The 20,721-nt window shown below is 35.4% G+C and overlaps 2 protein-coding genes and 4 pseudogenes across 3 annotated transcripts; all 6 read right to left on the bottom strand.

Annotated features, from left to right (window-relative positions):
• Positions 1-423: 423 nt before the first annotated feature.
• On the bottom strand, positions 424-2,352 carry LOC147924156 (uncharacterized). The gene is made up of 6 exons (XM_087496647.1): positions 2,275-2,352; positions 1,800-2,032; positions 1,584-1,716; positions 1,201-1,500; positions 908-1,120; positions 424-780 (listed from the first exon to the last, which is right to left on the bottom strand). The coding sequence occupies exons 1-6, from the start codon at positions 2,350-2,352 to the stop codon at positions 718-720; spliced, it is 1,020 nt and encodes a 339-aa protein (XP_087352773.1). The 3' UTR covers positions 424-717.
• Positions 2,353-3,505: 1,153 nt separating this feature from the next.
• LOC147924155 (F-box protein At1g31080 pseudogene) lies at positions 3,506-5,103 on the bottom strand (annotated as a pseudogene). The gene has a single exon (XR_015587646.1). The product of XR_015587646.1 is annotated as an F-box protein At1g31080 pseudogene (transcript).
• Positions 5,104-6,516: 1,413 nt separating this feature from the next.
• LOC147924154 (putative F-box protein At1g30920 pseudogene) lies at positions 6,517-8,262 on the bottom strand (annotated as a pseudogene).
• A 1,965-nt stretch (positions 8,263-10,227) lies between these two features.
• LOC147924153 (putative F-box protein At1g30920 pseudogene) lies at positions 10,228-13,487 on the bottom strand (annotated as a pseudogene).
• A 12-nt stretch (positions 13,488-13,499) lies between these two features.
• LOC104759576 (putative F-box protein At1g33020 pseudogene) lies at positions 13,500-14,845 on the bottom strand (annotated as a pseudogene).
• Positions 14,846-15,176: 331 nt separating this feature from the next.
• Positions 15,177-19,367, bottom strand: LOC104757500 (UDP-N-acetylglucosamine diphosphorylase 1). Its single transcript, XM_087493879.1, has 15 exons — positions 18,868-19,367; positions 18,719-18,773; positions 18,457-18,608; positions 17,702-17,741; positions 17,294-17,386; positions 17,080-17,192; positions 16,915-16,989; positions 16,759-16,798; positions 16,587-16,669; positions 16,422-16,499; positions 16,182-16,325; positions 16,024-16,091; positions 15,832-15,946; positions 15,597-15,753; positions 15,177-15,509 (listed from the first exon to the last, which is right to left on the bottom strand). The coding sequence occupies exons 1-15, from the start codon at positions 19,069-19,071 to the stop codon at positions 15,412-15,414; spliced, it is 1,515 nt and encodes a 504-aa protein (XP_087350005.1). The 5' UTR covers positions 19,072-19,367; the 3' UTR covers positions 15,177-15,411.
• Positions 19,368-20,721: the final 1,354 nt, after the last annotated feature.

Below are 20,721 nucleotides of genomic sequence, written 5' to 3'. Positions count from 1 at the left end.
TTAAAGAAACAAACAAGAAGACTTGCTCTCACACTACAAGAAAACATAGCCGTTTCCGACGGTAAAATCAGTCGAAAATCAGTCGGAAAGAGGCATTTCCGACCATTAACCGACCACTGTAAATCGGTTGAAAATCGCTGGTCGGAAATTTATTTAGTTAGAAATCAATCAGAAATTTCCGACCGAATCGTTGGTTGGAATTCTGTTGGATAAAATCGGTCGGATTTCGGTTAGAAAAATACCGACTAATTACCGACGGCGTAAATCGGTCGAGACTATATTACTGACTGTTAACCAACCGTTTTAATTTCCAACCGATATTCCGACCAATTATTTTCCGACCAAAATATTATCAAATTAATGTAAAATACCGAAAATAAAAATTAATAAAAAAAATAAAAAATGCTAAATTAACTAAAAATATATAAATAGAAGTTATTGTCAATTAAACCACATTAATAGATTCTTATATTAACCGTAACTAATACAACCAAAAAACCAGCCAAACTAAAACATTTTAATTTTGAGTTTCATCATCATCATTTTCTTCTTCAGCTGGACGACAGTCTGGAAATTTGTTGAGAAGCTTCTCAGTAACATCCTTCAAGTACTGGATTGTCTTGGTATCTTCCTCTTTCTCCTTAACTAACTCAGAAATCTTGTTGTATGCTTCTTCTAACTTCTTTTCATGGTCCAAGCTGGGTAAGAAGGGAGCATCTAACTCTTCATGATCTGGGAGAGATCCAAATCCAAATCGGTTACCCTTTTTTTGGGTATTGCCTGAGAATCAACCAAGCATAATGTAAAAAATATGGAAACATCATGTTAAAAATCAAATAGTTAAGAAGTGTCAAGTTGATTTGGTATGGTAAAAAGCATGTTAAGAGAAAAAAATGAATCCCCGCACCTTGCGAACCAAATCGTTTATCTCAGGACAAGAGAGAGGCTGAACCAATCCATCTTCAAGTGGCTCTTTAGATTGGAGGTCGTTCACCTGTTCTTTTAAAGTCTCCACAATCTGCTTAGCCTTCTTGTAGACAATCTTGCCAGTTTTCTTACTTTTATAAACATCCTCAATGAAAGCCAGCATATTAGGCTCGACTCCACCATTTTCAACAGTCTTATATACATGGAAAAAGAACATGATTAATATGCATTTGAATGATAATTCTTAAGAAATGTAAAGAAATTCAAAATTACCATTTCATCTTTACGCCTATAGAATGATTTAGCTCCATTGAAGTGCACTAGAATTCCTTCACCATCTGGGTTGCTTTTCCTTTTTTGTGAGTTTGTTGCTGCCAATTCTGCAACTTTCTCATCACACCAAAGATTAATGTACTCCTTCCATAAATCATCTGTCATATGTATAGATTTCTCTTTATTGCATTTCCATTTTTGTTTCCACTCAGCTAAGTTCTTAGAGAAGGTATAGGCAGCTTGTTTCTCAAACTCTTTCTCAACTATTTTTGTTATGCTGGGATCCCAGTTAAACTCTTGCTGAACAAAAAAAAAACACATGAAGTAAATAACAAGAGAAAAACATGATGTGAATCAAACATATATTATAGAAGGAATCTTACCGCAAAAGCTTGAAACCACCGTTTTTTAGTCTCAGGGGGAAGAGAACGATATGTCAAGCAAGCAGGTTTGACATCTGTTTTTTGCATTCTCAAGATAGACTTTGTAATTACACCATATGGATCACGCTTAAACCTACACAAAACCAGTTAATAACATCAATAACTAACCTAATCTAAACCAAGAAATCTTACATATAGGTTTAACTTATAATTTACCAAATAGCTCCTCGCTCCACTTTGGGATGAAGATACTTGAGAGTTTCACGTCCTGGAGCAATGAGAAGGTCCTCCACCGTAACTGGTGGAACAGAACCATTTGCATCGGTTGGTGGAACAGAACCGTTTGCATCGGCTGGTGGAGAGACATTGGTTTCAAAGTCTGGAATACTACCTGTCTGGTCTTCACTTATGATAGGCCCATAAAAAGTTTCATACTCTGGTGTTGAATACTAATTTGATAATTAATTCAATAAATACAACTTTCCTTAAACTTGAAAAAAAAATTATTCCTAATCAAATAATAATACTTTTGCGAGTTAAAGTCATTAAATCTGTTACGGGTCAGACCTCACATGGTGGATTAACACATATTATTATGTTTTCACCATTAAACAAAACTAGAAGAATTGAATTAGTAAAATGTTCACATATCCTAATCATGTAAACTCAAACGGGACATATGGGTGCATACTATATACTCCCATGGGTTTTGTAGGATAATGTTTTGCGGGTTAAAGTCATTAAATCTGTTCCAGAACGGACCTGACATTACGGGGTTGAACTAATGCTAAAAATATTAATTTATTTCATATATTATAGATGTTTTAATTAATCATCCTATAAAACCCATGAAAGTATATACATGTCCGCAACCGTTTCAGTACATACCTTTTATTAATTTTTTAATGGTATAAATCTTTTAACTTATAAAATATATAAAGAAAAACATAACTAATACTAATGATAATTATTTCAAAAATAAATGTACATATATTTACTAAAATATTTAAATGTTTTAGAAACAGTATAAAAACAAAAATAGTCCCGCGGTATACCGCGGGTTCAAACCTAGTGAAAATGTAAAACCCTAAATAAATCCCAAATTAAAAACCAATTTCCTTTTCACCTTACACAGGTAACGTGAAGTCGTGAACCACAGAAGTCAATCACTCAATCCCTAATTATATTTCTGAATCTTCATCCTCAATTGATTCTTTTCTTCATTCACAACTGAAAGATACAAGCTAACTCCAACTGTACGCCATATATTACGGTTTATTCCAATTCTCCAACACTTCTAGTTTAGTGGGGAAAAATGTCACTAAAACCAATCCCTAAAATTTGAGTTGAGTTGAGGGAGCCTTTTTCGTAATTATAATTGGGAAAATTACATTTTAAACTTTTGAAATATCACTAAATAGCAATTTAAACCTTTAGAGAATTTCACTAACACTATAAACATCTAAAATGATTTTATTAACACTTAAAACCTTTAAAATGATTTTACTAACACTTTAAACCTTAAAACTAACTTTCATGTTTATACTTCCATAAAAAATGATGGAACAATAATATCCGTCAACGCAAAATAATTAAATTATGTTAATTAAATTTAAATTTTAATTAGTTTTATTTATATAAAAATGTGATTTTCCAATTATAATTTGTTAAATCAAAAATTTCTCTCTCTCTTTCTTCAATGTTTTTTCTCGGCAAAAGAATCCAACTCTGAATTTGCTACGGCGAGCTTAACCGTGGATGCAAAAGAATTCAGGACAGATAGAAAATTTTGATTTTTATTACCAGAGATAGAAAGCTTTACCTCTAAAATGTTACAATTCACCTCATCAAGTAACTCATGTTCCAATATAACAATCTACCTCAATGTTAATGACTCTAAATGAAAATTAACAGAATCTTAATAAAAACACAACCTCATAAGAATTTCTTTGATTTTTTAAAGAGAATACAAAGTACCACTTGTATCAAACAGAGAGCTTTTTTAAAGAATGATATGATATTGAAAAAATTACAAGTAAAAAAACATAAACGCATAAAGGCATATATAAACTCTCTTTTTATCTCTTCTCCTCATCTTCTACTCTTTATCACTTCAATGATCTCTGCCTCTCCTCATGCGATCTCTCTACCTCTAATCTCTCTGCGGCTTCTTCTCTCACATGATGATATTTTCTAGATGACTTTAATCATCCTCTAAAAGAGACAGAGCATCAAAATTGTTATTACTCTCAAACGTACGACGATCTTGTCCCCGCTGAGCAACGGTCCTCAATTGAAGATCTTCTCTAAATGATGTTGATGTGCTCCTTGGTCTATGCTTCTGTTCTGTTGGGTTTATAGATGTTGCCTTCATAATATTAAACTGAAGATCCTCCACATGGTCTACAAAAGCGCAAACTGTATGAGAGTGAAACCATCTATAGTCTTCTCCAACACCATGGATTTCAACTCTTAGATGAGTGTTCCTTTCGGGATCGAAGTAGAAAACATAAAACGGTTGACATGCCGTTGTCGTGGCCAAAACAATTTCACCTAAAGCAGTCATCCCAACAACGGAAACATAACTGCCACCCTTGACGACTATATTATCATCCCTCAAAGTGTAGGCATATGTCGACCATTGCTGTTTCTCCACATCCTCTAGAACCGTCAAAAATAACCGAAGGCAAAATCGACCATCATCATTCAAATTGATCACACCTAGTTTACCCTTACAGTTTACCAATCTAGTAGAGGCTTGATAAGGGAGGTTTGGGTGTAGATTTAGAAATTTGAATTCCTCAGACCTAACATCAAAACAACCTATAACATATATCCTATCATCATTATCGTAAGCTAGGTAATACAAAACCCCACTAATGCATATCTCTTCACCCCGTAAATGATGGCTGATCAAGGGAGTTTGGATCTTCCTCCATCTCATGTTTTCAGTTCCCAATGTCAGAATATAATGAACCTTTTCACCATTAACAAAATTATTAAAAGACAATACCTTGAACTGCTTGCCAATATGATCAAACCCTAAAATCTCATGATAGGTTCTGGACGTTAATATCTTCAGTTTAGGTAAGATCGCAAACTGCCTCGTGGTAGGGTTACATATCACACGCTCTGTGTCCTTATCCTTACTTGACATCTGCATACCAGTGAAATAGAGCAGACCAGAGACATACTTACAATCGTAGCATGTGTCTCTACCGAACTTCATTTGATAATCGGCGTATACAACAGATGAAGACTTCTCATATGGATTCTGAGGCTGAGACGACGAGAATAAAAAATGCTCACCGTCTTGGTAGATCCTGATTAAGAGACGTGGACGACGAGCCGAGGATCTGGTAAAGAACAACTCGGTGAAATATGGCTTGCGAAGCATGGACTCCCATAGCTTTGACACGCAGCGAAACCTATCGGTTGATTTTGCAGGCAATCTCGAGAGTATGTCAAGAATGAGATCAATAGGGAGGGGATCTGAGTTTTCTCCTTTGTTCATTGTTTGTTGTATTTGCTAACCAGACGGGGAAAACAGAATTGACAAAAACTCTCAGAATTTATATATGGAAATAGTCGGCAATATCAAGGTCGGGGCTAGCTAACCTAAAGCCCAAGAAACATGGGCTTTAACTTTCTAAAGATGTATGTATATCAATTTTTAGTATTGTTCGAAAATTATTTGAAAGGTTTATTATATTTATCTTATTGGTACGTATCTATTTGATTGATTATAGAATGGTTTCTTGTTGTTTCTTTCACGCCAAGCAACACCATCAATTCTTCAATGAGGAGTATGGGCTTGGTATAGCAGCAATAATTACGTTGTTATGATCATTGATGGTGGAAAATTCTACATCTCTGTCTAATTAGAGACCTAAACCATTAAAAATGTCAAACTTGTGCTTTGTCAATTATATGTATTCAACTTTAGAGCAGTCAATGATAATAAATACTGTATGTATGACTTAGTATTTGTTTGACATTGGATATGCTTTATTTAAGACAATATATTACACACGACTTTTGTTACATGACGCCAACTAAGAAAATTCTCAAAAGTGGAAGCAAAGGATAAATTTAGCTTTGATCCATACAGCAGGAATAAGTATGGATCAAAGCTAAGAAGCAGAGTAGATAAGAATAGGTTGTTACAGCAACCTTTGTTGGTCATTGTTGATTCTTGCATAGTTGCTTCATGCTTGGGATCTCTCTCTCAATTAAGTTAGAGTAGTCTATGAATCTGCATTTTCTCAAGATAGTGGCATTTACGTTTTTTGTTTGCTCTGTTTGCTATTTTTTTTTTTTTTCATTAATCTTTGTTCTTTAGACTAATTAAACTCTTATGACTAAACTTTCAAAAAGACATAAGCTTCAGTGTTGGCAAAAAATCCAACTGAAAATTCAACTCGATGATGCAGATTTGCTTGGTCGTTTGTGTCAAACATCTCAGGTTTTGCCTTTATTCTCTTCTTGTTAATTATTTAGGTATAACTGGATTAAAAACTGGATTCTGGATTTTTGGGAAAAATTGCATGTTGAGAAGATTGAGAATAAGCTAAAGTTTACGTACATTGGCATCGAAAATTTCTAAAACACATAATATTTCCTAAATCAGCAGGGGATCGAAAATTTTCATACCCTGTTCGTAATCTGAGTTTCTCTAACACAATGAAGTATTTACTTGTATTTTTGAGAGACCAAGTTAAGTAAATTTCCTGCAAAGAGAAAGAAGAGTCTCATAGCAAAGAACAAATGATGTGTCACGGACAAAAAAAAGCTCACAGATCTCTAACGTCTATAAGTAATTAAAGAACTTAAACGCATAGAACAAACTGCAAGCCCTATTGCTGTAACCAACCCCCTTGTCTCATTGTCTCCTTCTCTTTCTCTCCTCTTATTATACTCTTTAGCACTCCAATTATATATCTTTCTCTCCGCCTCTCCACATGCCAACTCTCTTCTCTTCGCGGCTTCTTCTCTCATTGTCTCCTTCTCTCTTCTCTTCGCGGCTTCTTCTCTCATGGTCTCTTTCTCGTCCTCTCCAGTTATAATCTTTACCACTCCAATGATCTCTCATCTCTTCGCGGCTTCTTATCTCACTGTCTCTTCCTCTCCACTTATACTCTTTACTACTCCAATGATCTCTCATCTCATCGCGGCTTCTTCTCTCATTGTCTCTTTCTCTTTCTCTCCAGTGATACTCTTTACCACTCCAATGATCTCTCATCTCTTCGCGGCTTCTTCTCTCATTGTCTCTTTCTCTTTCTCTCCACTTATACTCTTTACCACTCCAATGACCTCTCATCTCTTCGTGCCTTCTTCTCTCATTGTCTCTTCCACTCCTCTTATACTCTTTACCACTCCAATGATCTCTCCTTCTCTTCGCCTCTCCACATTCCATCTCTCTACCTCCCATCTCTTCGCGGCTTCTTCTCACATGATGATGATTTCTAGATGACATGTGTCTATGCTTCTGTTCTGGTGGGTTTATAAATGTTGTGCTCCTAAAATTAAACTCAAGATCCTCCACATGGTCTACAAAGGCGCAAACTGCTTGATTCTTAAAACAATCATGGTCTTTTCCAACACCTTTGATTTCAACACTTAGAAGATGGTTCCTTTCGGGATTAAAGTAGAAAACATAAAAAGGTTTATATGCAGTTTCCTTGACCAAAACAATGTTACCTGAAGCAGTCGCCCCAACAACAGAAAGATCGTAGTCAACCTGAACAACTTTATTGTCTGCCCTCAAAGTGTAGGCGTATTTCGACCATTCCTGCTTCTCGACATCCTCTAGAACCCACATAAATAATTGAAGGGGAAATACATCATGGTCATCATACTCCCACTTAACCACAGCTAATTTACCCTTATAATTTATCATTCTAGTACACAAATCATATTCGCCGCCTCTTAGAGTTAGAAACTTGAACTTCTCAGACCTAACATCGAAACAACCTATAAGATGTAATCGATCCTCAGGGTCGTAAGCTATGTAATACAAAATTCCATTGATGAATACGTCGTTGGATCTTCCTCCATTATCATCCTCGTTTAAGGGACATTCAATCTTCCTCCATCTCTCGTTTTCACTTCCTAATGTCAGAATATAGCGGGCCATCTTATTGTCAACCCTATTGTTCATGGACAGTACCTTGAATTGCCCTCCAATTGGGTCAAACCCTATAAGGCCACCCTCGTCTTTGCACGTTTCGAGAGGTCCTAATCTCAATCGAGGCAAGATGGCAAACTGTCTTGTGGTAGGGTTACATATCACACCCGCTCCATCCTTGTCCATATTTGAGATTTGCATACTTGGAAAATAGAGCAAACCAGAGACATATCTACACATGACTACGCTTACGTCTTTAGAGCACTTCATATGAAAATCAGCGGCTACTACAAGAGATGACTTCCCATAATGATTCTGAGGCTGAGGCACCGAGAAGAAGCTCCACTCATGATCTTGGCGGAGCCCAACTAGGAGACGTGGACGAGTCGAGGACCTGGTCAAGAATAACTTGGTGAAATATGGCTTGTGAAGCATTGACCGCCATAGCTTCGACACGCAGCGAAATCTCCCAATTGACTTTGAAGGCAATCTAGAGAGTATTGCAAGAATGAGGTCATTAGGGATGGAATTTGAGGTTTCTTCTCTATTCATGATTTCTGTATTCACTTTTATCGAGTTTAGACGGAGAACTCACAAACTGCAGAAACTCTAAATTTATAATATATGGAAGAATGTAGTCAAGTTAAAGTCGGCGCTAAAACGCTAACCTAAAGCCCAAGAAACCTGGGCTTTAACCATCTAAAAGTATAATAATATTCTCTTAACGTTGGAGTGGACACTATTGTTTCTTTCACCTCAAGCAATATATATAATCAACTCGCTAGTAAGGAATATTATCTGCTAGCTTTAACAACAGGAAGAAAGAAACTAGTACTGTACTACACCTACACCTCGGTCTACTTAATTAAAGACATAGACCACAAAAATTGTTCAAACATGAACTCGCCGAAGAGAAGTATATGATTGGTTTAGCAGAAAGAAGATTAAATCCAAATATCCAACTTATGTCTCAGCTTTTGGTGATCTCTGACTTACACTGCAAGAAACACTTTTGGTGCAGCCTAGAAACCTCTTACCCAAAGCCATTTTGTGTTTCCTGAAACTATGTCTTCACTTTTAATCTGTATTTTTGTACACTGTCGCTGATTAAATAAAATGGAAGAAAGAAGCGTTTCTTATAATCTCATACGCAGAGAATAATGATTCCCTCATGTTACTGGTTCAGCAGAAGCGATGCTAAACCGAGAAAATTCGTTATGGTATTTGCAGAGTAAATAATACTGTAATAAGTTGTTACAGCTAGCAAGCTTTATTGGTCACTCTTGATTCTTGCATGAGATAAGAGTCTATGTATGAATCTGCATTCTTTCAAGATAGTGGCATTTACCTTTTCTGTTTGCTCTGTTTTCTATTTGTTTCATTCATCTTTATTCTTTAGGTCTCAATTTCTTTCCCTAATTTTTTCATAAACTCATATATATGACTAAACTTTCGAAAGACATCATTTAAGCTTCAGTGTTGGCTCATTAGATTTTAATTGATGTTAAAAGGTTCTCAGGCATATAAAACATCTACTGAAGAAAGGATCTCGACGAAATCAAATTCGTATTGAAAAAACTGATTTTGTGTGAGCAAACAAAAAATAACACATAAAAATTGGTATCCTATAACGAGTTCTTATATCTGAGTGTCTCTAATACAATCGCTTAGGCTTGGGCATTTGGGTAGAATCTATTGGGTATTTTTCGATATATGGATTCGGTTCAGTTTGGGTACTATCGGGTTTAGATCGGTTTGGGTTACAAATTTCATAACCCGATTATTATCCGAACCACCTGGTACCCGAAAAAAATCTTTAAAATTAATTAAATTTAGCTAAATATATATTGACTTATATAACAAATTATTTTAGATATTTTGATTATTTTTGATATCTGAGTATAAAACTAATAGAAATATTCAAAATTATTATTATTATTTTGGATAATTGAATTACATTAATACTAAATATTTTAAATATGTTTACATGTTTGGGTTTGATGTGTACTCAAACGTATACTGGGTATTATCCGACTCTAACCCGAATCTATGGATATTGGAAAGAAAATCAAATAGAGTTTTATAGACAGACATGTATCTAACCCAAATCCGGTTTTTCGGGTTAGGTTTTGGATTGGGTAATTCAGGTACAGTTTTTATGCCCAGGCCTACAATCGCTAATTGAAGTATTTATTTACTTGTATTTTTGGGAGTCCAGATTAAGTAAGAGTCTCTTTTCTGATCTCATAGCAGAGAACAAATGGTTAAGAACAAATGATGTGCCACGGACCAATCTCTCTTGTTAAGAACTTCTTTTTATAGGAAAATGATAGATAGACAGTTCTAAAGGCCGTTACTTCTTCTAAATCCATAAGTGTTAAATGTCATTTAAACGAAAATTATAACAGACAGGGTCTTAAAACACAATATCAGAAGAACTTCTTTGATTTTTTTTAGCTGACTTAGGAGCAGTCGTCTTTAAATTGATAATTTCATCATAATCTAAAACAAACAGAGTAAACATATATAATCTCATCATCATGTAGATTTGATTCGTAATTAAAAGAACGTAAAAGCATAGAAAAAACTGCAAGCCCTATTGCTTTAACCTACCCCTTGACTCCCCTTCTCTCATTGTCTCTTTCTCTTCCTCTCCTCTTATACGATCTTTACCACTCCAATGAATCAATGATCTCTCATCTCTTCATGGCTTCATCTCACATGATGATAACGTTGATGTGCTCATGTGTCTATACGCTTCTATTCTGGTGGGGTTTATAGATGCGGTGTTCCTAATATTAAACTGAAGATCCTCTACGTGGTCTACAAAGACGCAAACTGCTTGATACTTACTCCAATCATGGTCTTCTCCAAGACCTTGGAATTCAACACTTAGAAGATGGTTCCTTTCAGGATTAAAGTAGAAAACGTAAAAAGGTTTGAATGCAGTTTCCTTGACCAAAACAATGTCACCTGAAGCAGTTGCCCCAACAACGGTAAGATTGTAGTCAGCCTGAACAACTTTATTGTCAGGCTTCAAAGTGTAGGCGTATTCCGACCATTCCTGCTTCTCGACATCCTCTAGAACCCACAAAAATAATTGAAGGGGATATACATCATGGTCATCATGGTTATCATGGTCATCATGGTTCCACTTAATCACACCTAATTTACCTTTATAATTTATTAATGTAGTACACAAATCATATCTGCCGCCGCTTAGAGTTAGAAACTTAAACTTCTCGGACCTAACATCGAAGCAACCTAAAATATGTAATCGATTCTCAGATTCTCAGGCTCGTAAGCTATGTAATACAGAATACCATTAATGCATACCCCTCCATTCCGATCAACCTCGTTGAAGGGACATTCGATCTTCCTCCATCTCTCGTTTTCACTTCCTAAAGTCAGAATATAGCGGGCCATTTTATTGTCAACCCTATTGTTCATGGACAGTACCTTGAATTGCCCTCCAATTGGGTCAAACCCTATAAGTCCACCCCCGTCTTTGCACGTTACGAGACCGTAATCTTTCACAGGTCCTAATCTCAATTGAGGCAAAATCGCAAACTATATTGTGGTAAGGTTACATATCACACCCCCTCCATCCTTATCCATATTTGAGACATGCATACTTGGTAAATAGAGCAAACCAGAGGCATATCTACACATATGAAAATTAGAGCACTTCATATGAAACTCGGCGGCCACTACAAGAGACGAGGACTTCCCATAATGATTATGAGGCTGAGGCACCGAGCAGAAGCTCCACTCACGGCGTTGGCGCACCCCAATTAAGAGACGTGGACGAGCCGAGGACTTGGTAAAGAATAACTTGGTGAAATATGGCTTGTGAAGCATGGATCCCCATAGCTTCGACACGCAGCGAAACCTCCCGATTGAATTTATAGGCAACCTGGAGAGTATCTCAAGAATTAAATCATTAGCGATGGAATCTGAGTTTTCTTCTCTATTTATGATCGTCGTGGTACCTTTATCGAATTCGGACGGAGATATCACAAATCGCAGAGACTTTAATCGCAGAGGTTTATTATATAAGGAAATTTTCAGGGTCTAAACTAACCTAAAGCCCAAGAAACATGGGCTTTAACCACTTAAGTATTCTCATTGTGTCGTCTTTTTGATACTTTTTTTATAGACCTCTGGTATAATAATCTCTTTCATTAAGTTGGAGTTGTGATACTAAGCTGTGCATTATAAATCTGCCTTTTAAAATGGAATTTTCTTAGGAGCATGCCGTGGAAGAGGAGGGGTGCATGTGAAAAAGGGATAAGAGTGTTTTAGCATAACCAGTAGCAAGTATGATAGGTCAAGTGACTCAAGTCGACATTGATGTTAAAAGGTTCTAAAGCGTATAAAAAACATTTGCTAGTAGATCGTGAAGAAAGATTCTCGATGAAAAGAATGGTAGATAAACTTGTTAACTAATCTTTGATGTGTCATGTGTGATAGAAAAATTGGTAGGAAGTCCACAATCTCATATCTTTCCTCAAGAATATCCCTTGTCCAGATCCAGTTTCAAACTATTTGCTTGATTCCATCTAGCATGAGAGACCGTAACAGACTGATAAAAGCTCACACAATTCTGTCACATATTTTCACATTAAAAAATAGCATGCATGAGAGAGTCAGAGACCGTAACAGATTGATAAAGCTCACACAGACCTGTCACATATTTTTTCTTTACTCTCTCTCTCACATGCAAAAATAGCTGAGAGAACTTCTTGAATAAAAACTTGATTTATTAAGAACCTTTTTTGATAACTTCATGTTTACAGAGAGAGAATACAACTACTAATAGCAAATAGAGAGATTTTTCTCTTGACTTGAGGAGCAAGGGAAGCAATCAAGTTTGGAAACCTATATATTATAATCCAATGTTGCTATTATCAAATATACTTGACTTGAGATGCTTATCGTTAAGACTAAGATCATCTAAGATCATCGACATGGTCTACAAAGATATAAACATAACCACGGTCAGCTCCAACACCTTGATTTCCAACATGATGGAGACTGTTCCTCTCATGATTGAAGTAGAAAACATTAGGCTTAGATCTCGCGGCCTCGGAACAAAACAATTTCACTTGTAGCAGTCATCCCAACAGGCAACAACATCAAGACGATTGAGAATTTCATTCTCCTGAAGAGGATAGACATGTTTAGACCATCCCTGTTTGTCGAAATCCTCTCTAGAACCCACAGATGTAACTCACAGCAACACCATAAACTATAATCCCATGGACTATCATAGGCATAACATCAAAGCAAACTACCACATAACATCAAAGCAAACTACCACATCAGAACTTTCACCACTTGGATTACCTAAGTAAAATACAAAACCCCATTGATACAAATCCCTTTACCAAAAGGCTTATGGGTAAAGGGACATTGGATATTTAAGCAAGGGGTATCCGAGAGTTCGGGAGTCCAGCAGATAGATAAACAAGAATGTCCTATGAAATTTGTTCTTGAAATCCTGAAAGGAAAATCAAAAACCTTGAGGATACTCAAGGCGAAAAAAACGGTATAATATAGCTATAAGCTTCACGAATAGTATAGCATCTTAAAAGAACTTTTGATAACACATTAGTTTGCTCCCAAGTAACGTGTAACACAATTACCCGAGACCAAAATGCTAACCAAAAAAATAAAAACAAAATAATAAAGCTCACACGAAACCTGTAAATGAAAGAAGAGTGTCACACTCGAAGGCAAGATAGAGAGAGTTAAATACAGACGATTTCAGCCATGGCTCTGACTTGAATAAAAACTTAGTTTCTTAAGAATTTCTTTGATAAGTTGATGTTTACATAGCTAGAGAGAATACAACTTGTATCAAAACGAGAGCTTTTCTAGCTGACTTGATCAGGAGCAAGGGAAGTAATCACGTTTGACAAATGTGTATTATAAATCATCATCTAAACGACACAACGCATCAAATTTGTTAATGCTCCTAAACACTTCTGAGATCCTAACATCATAAATGCTTGACTTGAGTTGCCTTGCATCACTAAGGCTAAGATCATCTATATGGTCTACAAAGGCATAAACCCTACCACAAATATGACCTTGGAAGAAAACTTTTTGAAAAGTGTTCCTCTCGGGACTGAAGTAGATAACATAATACTTAGATGACGACAAGCTCTCCCACAAAACAATTTCACTTGCAGCAGTCATCCCAACAACGGAAAGACGTTTGCATTTTCCATCATCCGGAAAACGGAAGACTGAAGACACATTCCGACCATTCTTGTTTCTCGACATCTTCTAGAACCCACATACATAACTCACGGGTACGCCATTTATAATAATTATTATCATATTCATACTTCATTATAATCCCACCTAATTTACCTTTATAGTTTATCAACTGATCAAAGGATGGTGCTCTAGTATACTTAAATTTCTCAGACCTAACATCAAAGCAAACAATAACATCAGAACTTTCACCAATTGGACGAGCTAAGCAATAATACAAAACCCCATTGATGCATATCCCTTCACCATAAGGCTTATGGGTAAAGGGACACTGGATCTTCCTCCACATCATTTTTCCAGCTCCTAGTGTCAGGATATGATGAACCGTTTCATTATTAAGGATACCGTTCATGAGTAATACCTTGAACTGCTTGTCAACTGGATCAAACCCAAAAAAGCTTCTCGGCTGGCTGTCCGTTATCAGTTTAGGTAAGATGGCATACCGTCCCGTGAGTGGGTTACATATCACAGGCACTGAATCCTCACCGTTATGTTTTGAGATCTGCACATCTGAAAAATAGAACAAACCAGAGGCATAGATACAATCACTTCGGCTTCGATGGGACTTGGTATGAAAATCGACGGATACTACTACTGTAGACTTCTCATATGTATTCTGAGGTAACGAGGAGAAGAGCCATTCATCGTTGTCTCATTTGGAGGCGAATAAGAGACGTGGACGAGTCGAAGACCTGGTCAGGAACAGCGCGGTGAAATCTTGATGGCCAAGTATGGACGCCCATTGCTTTGAAACGCAACGACACCTCCCGACTAATTTCGTAGGCAATCTCGAGAAGATCTCGTGAAAGAGATCGATTGGGATGGAATCTAAAGTTGTTTCAGTACTCATGATCGTTGTATTTTGTTGATCATTATATAGAGTTCGGGACCTAGGGCATTTATTGGTTTAATTTGCTTTGGTTTACTCAGATTGATTTTGGTTTAAAAGCATAAAACCGATCGATCACCATCATTTGCCATATTGTGCGGGTCGTGGACCTAGGACAATCTCTTGATGGGTGTTTATTATCATCTCTTAGGTACGTCTATGTTCTTTCTTTTTTAATTATTTTGGTTCAATAGAAATCATCCAAAACTAGATTTTACAATTGGCATAAATTAGCTTGTATTGGTTGGAGACTCATCTTAAGTGAGTCATCTCCAAAACTATACCTAAAAGATTAAAAAAACCAACAGAAAAATTTATTAGATATGTTACAATGGATACAAAACGCCAAGACCTCTTTGACTCTCTCTCTCTCTCTCTCTTTCGCTATCTCATGGGAAGATAGTAAGTTAATATATAAACCACAGCCGGAAAAAAAAAAAAAAAAAAAAAAAAAAAAAAAAAAAAAGCAAATGAAAATGAAAATGAAGAAAACATTTTAGTAAACCCAAGACAAAACAAAAACATTATTAGAGGGAAATTTCACAAGGTGCATGAAACGTTCTTCCTCGACAGATAGCTTCAAGATTTTCTCCGGCGTATGAGCACAATGGTGAAACCTCAACACCTAACATTTATTTGATGTATATGTGCATATGAGAAAAAGAAATAAATAAAAACACTGTAATGAGAGAAGATTTGTTTTGAGAGTTACCAGTTGCATATAGAGGCACTGAATGTGTTAGAAATCCACCAGCTGCTATAACCCAACGTGTGTGTAGCCTTAGTACCAAAAGCCTCGCACTCTCCGGTGTATCGAAATTTGATCCGCTCACGTTCTTCACTGGTGCAAACTCTTCTTCCCTCAACACCTACACATTGCTCAGTTCAATATCTTAATATTTGTTTTTTAGTTAGTGTTTTATGTCAATGAATTAAATACTATATACCTCAAAGAGTGCGGTTGAAGGAGCATATGGAAAGGAATCGAAAATGAATTGTTCTAGTTTCAGTCCCATTGTGTATCCATTCATAGATGGTATCTTCTTCTCCGCCAAATGGTAGCTGCCAAATAATACAACAATTTAATAACATTTTTGATTGCGGGATAGATTCGACAGTAATTTGTAGAGAGAGCTTACACGCTGTCTTTTTCTAGGCCGGTCGCGACTTGATTAAGGAAATCTAAAGTGAACATGTGTAAGCACACCTAAGAAACATGTTACACAAAAACGTTTCACAAGCTTTTCATAATGTTGAATTGATGAGGATAGGAAGAAGAAGAGAAAGGGATTTTTACGTTACTCCAGCAATATTGAAGACGTCCTGTTCGTTGATTAATAGCAGAAGCCATAGACTGATCAAGTTCACTGTACTCAACTACTGTCAACGGTCCGCCTTTGCCCCTTCTTACAAATACTCCTACCTGTTCTTGAGGGTATGCCTGTTTTTTTTTTCCATGTAAGAAATATAAAGAAGATGAAGTTCTAATCTTAATTAAAATCTTTCTGAACCAGTGAGATTGTAAGATCATATATACCTTCCGCACAACTTTTGCAGCCGAAGCAGCCCCTTTGTCGATGAAGTATCCAAGAAAAGTAGGATCAGCTACTCGAACCTGCTTTCCAAGAGTCCACATTATAACCAAGAAAAATTTGAGGAAGCAAGCAATTGTCAAGAATCAAGATTACACTAGAGAGCTAACCAGGACATTGTCAACGCCATAGCAATCCACATATTTAATCCCCCTAGAAGCCATATCCTCTAATAGCCTTGAACACTTGAGCGCTGTAAAAATCTCGGATCAGAAACAGCAACAGTTTGAAAAGAACATATGTATGATAGTAAAGAACAGAACAAAAAATTTGTAAAGATACCTGCATAGACTCCCCCGTTACCATCTGGAGCTTTAGCTAGCTGTGTTAATGATAGGTAACTAAACTCATTAAGCCAATTTATTTACAAATTAAACGAACTGAAGATAAAAAAAAAATGAGAAGTACTCATTTTTTTTTTTTTTTTATTGAACATACACTGAAAGGTGTCTCCATGATAAACTTTCCATCCTTTGTAACGCAAGGCAAAGTACCTTGTTGGAAAAAACTGATCTGTAGTAGAAGTACTGATCAAGATTGGTCTAAGAAACGAAGGGAACAACATCAAAGCATGTTCATACAAATAATTAAGAAGCATCTTACTTGATCTGGTTCAAGACCAAAGTACTTGTGACTAGAGAAATATTTTCGTGTGGCTTCATCAGTAAATGGACTAGTCATAATATACCAGTGTATTGTAACTGGACGAACTGGACCTGAACGTAAAATATTATGCGAAAAAAAGAGTGTCAAATTTGGTTTAACGGTAAACATATCCATTGGAATGTAGCAGAAGTCATGAGAGTCTCACTCTCACCTTCAGTCACTACTTGTGCAGCAAGTCTTTGAACACACAAGATTCTCTCTGCTTGTATCTGAAAGAGCGATTTCCCTGATGGAAGTCCGATATCTGAAATGGAAATAACTGCTTTGTAAGCAAGCGTAGATATAAGCAATTAAGTACCAGGGAGACTTTGGTTTAGTACATTGCATTCAGCTAAAAGATACAAGACTTAAGCAATTCAACGTCTCAACGACCTGAGCCTATTCAGAGCATGACAAAGAATTAAAGTAATCTTATTATTCCGAACTTATATAATGCCTAAGATAGTAAGATTCGTTAAGTTTCCAAGGTAGTAAAGAGATCTCTAAACAGTTGTTCTGAATTTGACTACAAAAAAAAAAAAGATGAAACAGAGGAAAGACAAAACAGGGAAGTACTCACTGAAACATCCTTTTGGATCTGAGCTTCCAAGCCTTGTTCCCTACATTAGTTTCATAACCAAACCATATTCATATATCAGATCACTTGAGAAATGTACTAAATGAAACACTGCAAGGTTGCAGAAATCTCTGCAACTAAGTAATCATCAAGCAGCACATATCTTTATATATTTTTTCCAACCTTGCTTACATCGCACGAAACAGAGCATCCTAAATGAGAACACATATAATAAAAAAAAATTAACGGAATCCTATAAAAGCATCTTTTGAGATCACGTGATCATCATCCTTATAATTAAGCAAGAAGGTTCCTCCTAGAAGAAATCACAATTTACTCAACAAAAAAAAAAAAAAAAAAAAAAAATTATAATTAAAATGCACCACAACCACCACCGACAGTGATATCTGTTTTGAAATTAATCATGATTATTAGTATTATTTTACCAATAGAATAAAAACCCTACTTAACAACACTTTTATTTCCGTTTTAAAACCATATAGCAATTATATAAAGTACAAGACTACTACACTAAAGTCGTATCATCATCATCCATTAATTCAAAACTTTTAAAAGTTAGGTAGCAGCATTATTATTCCAAAACCAACACCTATCTCTCAAGTCTCAACCATCAACAAGAGAATCATCTTTTACTAGCACTACTCCTCTAAGTAGCTCTACTTAATTTATAAAACTAATAATTAAAAGCTTAAAAGACAAATCTCATTAATAATTAATTAATTAAAAAATTATTATACCTGTCCACCAGATAAAAGAACAACACCCAATTTGCCTTCATAGATAGTTTTTAATCCCATCTTCCACCATTTCTCTCTATCTTCCATTGTTCTTCCATCTACCGTTGATACCCAATTCTCTGGTACCGGTTCTATCGCCGCCACCGGTAAACCTATTTAACCGGAATCAAAAAAAAAAAACAATTGAAATGACAACAATGCATGTAATTAGGATGAAGCAATATAACATAAACAGAGTATATAATAAAAATATAAATAAAACCTTGAGAGTGAAGTGAACATCTGATGATCCGATCTATTCTTGGAAGATCCAAATTCTTAGAAGAAAACAAAAAAAAAATAACAAATCTGAGATCCAAAATCTAAACTAGGAATCTTGAAAAAAGATTAATGAAAAAAATCAAGAAAAACCTCAATATCTCTAACGAGAAAATCTTTTTCGTCAGGTGAGAGTTCATCCCAAAGAGAGAAAATATCTTCTTGTCCATAATCTTTCAATCTCTCAACTAAAGCTTGACGCGGTGAAGAAACCGCCATAGGAGGAGGAGAAGTCACCGCCGTCGTCGTCGCCGTTAATGTTGTTCCATTCTCTCTCTCCATCGACGGTTCTCTCATTCTCTATCCGTAGATCTCTCTAGAAAATAAAATAAATTTTGGAATTTTTGGATTTGTGACGTTTGGCTTAAGTGTGTGTGTGTGTTTTTTTTTTGTTTTTGGAAGGGACCTTATAAATAAATATAACACGAGAGGAGTCGGAAACAGTGGCGAAGAAGACAAGAATCAACGAAATCAATCAACGTGTAACAAAACAACCAACTGGAGTCGTCGAAATTACTGCTTTACCCTTTCCTTTTTTTCTCCAGTCTCATGCATTTCTCTTCTCTCTGTCAGAGTTCCCCGACAGTTTGTTGCCTTACGCCTATGCCCTTCTGCCTTGTTTAGCGGATTTTGATTTTTTTTTCTTTTCTTGTGGAATTATTAAAAGAATAAAACTTATTCATCTTAGATCCCATTTCTTTTCTTAATTTTTAACAGCAGATCCCATTATTTTTATATATAGAAACAGATTAGATCTCAATCTTAATCACCGGAAAAAAAAAAAAAAAAAAAGATCTCAACACATATTTGTAAATATATACTACTATTTTTTTTTTATTACTAAGCTCATCGAGAAGTATATATCTATGTAACTAGGATTTGTATGTTTACTTATCACCAATACAGTTTGATTTCTAGTTTTGATATGTATGGTAGAGTTTCAATTTACTCTAAAATATTATTATTGGAGTACATGCTTTCCGTTGAGTTCTTTTTTTTCTTTTATTATTTTAATGTCTATTTAAAAAATTATCTAAAATAGACAAAAAGGGTTATATAAGTATTTTTTTTCATTTTGAAACTTTGATTTATATAAGTTGGATTAATTTCCCATTTTCTGTTAAAATATGAGTGACCGACATATATAGTATAACGGGAACTTTCAATTGCGTGATGTAAGAAAATATGTTTCTTTGTATGGGGAATTGTGTTGTATTTATGGAACTACGGTGCAATGTAATGGGTTGTTGGAGTTTTATACTATCACATCTTCATGCATTATGCATATGTATTGTCGAAGGATACCTTAATATTACTACTAATGGTCACACGACGTGAAATTAATAAAACTACTAGATATATAATTATTAAAACTCGGTTCCATACCTACGTATAATAATAACTCGGTTCCATGGACTAAAAGTTATACGGACTGGTTGGTTTCATGAGTTTCTACAGAAGAAGCAAAAATTATAAAAATCAGAATCCCCATAAAACGTATTTACTACTAGTACGTACATAACATACGTAATTGAAAACAGTAATATAAGGATTTTTTTTTATTATTATAAGGAATTTGGACTCAACCAATCACTAATAATAATAACTTTTTTTTTTTTTTGAACAACCACTAATAATAATAACTAATGTTTAAAATATGGTTGTGTTCACAGTTCATCGCACATTTGAATTAAACATCGTACACTTATTAAGATCTCTCCCGACTTCGTGTTCAAGTGGTAAGTAGTTTCAGATACATTGAAGAATTTTATATTTCAAACTTACATTTTCTTCTATATTGAATCTATTAAAGGATGGTGTTGTAATATTAAGGAAACCCCGAAACTGTATCGATTTTGTTCTTATATTATAAAATTTAGCTGATGTTTAATTCATTAATTTACTGTTAATTCAATGTGGAGAAATTGGAGGAAGGTATAAATCGAG

The sequence above is a fragment of the Camelina sativa genome, chromosome 17 (assembly GCF_030686135.1).
Source record: "Camelina sativa cultivar CO46 ecotype springtype chromosome 17, ASM3068613v1".
Classification (NCBI taxonomy): domain Eukaryota; kingdom Viridiplantae; phylum Streptophyta; class Magnoliopsida; order Brassicales; family Brassicaceae; genus Camelina; species Camelina sativa.
This window is presented reverse-complemented; position numbering and strand designations above follow the sequence as displayed.

What these genes read in the sequence shown, in the direction of transcription:
- LOC147924156 (XM_087496647.1), bottom strand. Translation starts at nt 2,352, where the DNA reads ATGTCAGGTCCGTTCTGGAACAGATTTAATGACTTTAACCCGCAAAAC. An exon ending in GGTGGTTTCAAGCTTTTGCG is followed by an intron (nt 1,501 to 1,583) that starts GTAAGATTCCTT and finishes TTTTTTGTTCAG; the next exon opens with CAAGAGTTTAACTGGGATCC. An exon ending in TAAACGATTTGGTTCGCAAG is followed by an intron (nt 781 to 907) that starts GTGCGGGGATTC and finishes GTTGATTCTCAG; the next exon opens with GCAATACCCAAAAAAAGGGT.
- LOC104757500 (XM_087493879.1), bottom strand. Translation starts at nt 19,071, where the DNA reads ATGAGAGAACCGTCGATGGAGAGAGAGAATGGAACAACATTAACGGCG. An exon ending in CTGCAAAAGTTGTGCGGAAG is followed by an intron (nt 16,326 to 16,421) that starts GTATATATGATC and finishes AAAAAAAAACAG; the next exon opens with GCATACCCTCAAGAACAGGT. An exon ending in CTTCAACCGCACTCTTTGAG is followed by an intron (nt 15,754 to 15,831) that starts GTATATAGTATT and finishes AGCAATGTGTAG; the next exon opens with GTGTTGAGGGAAGAAGAGTT.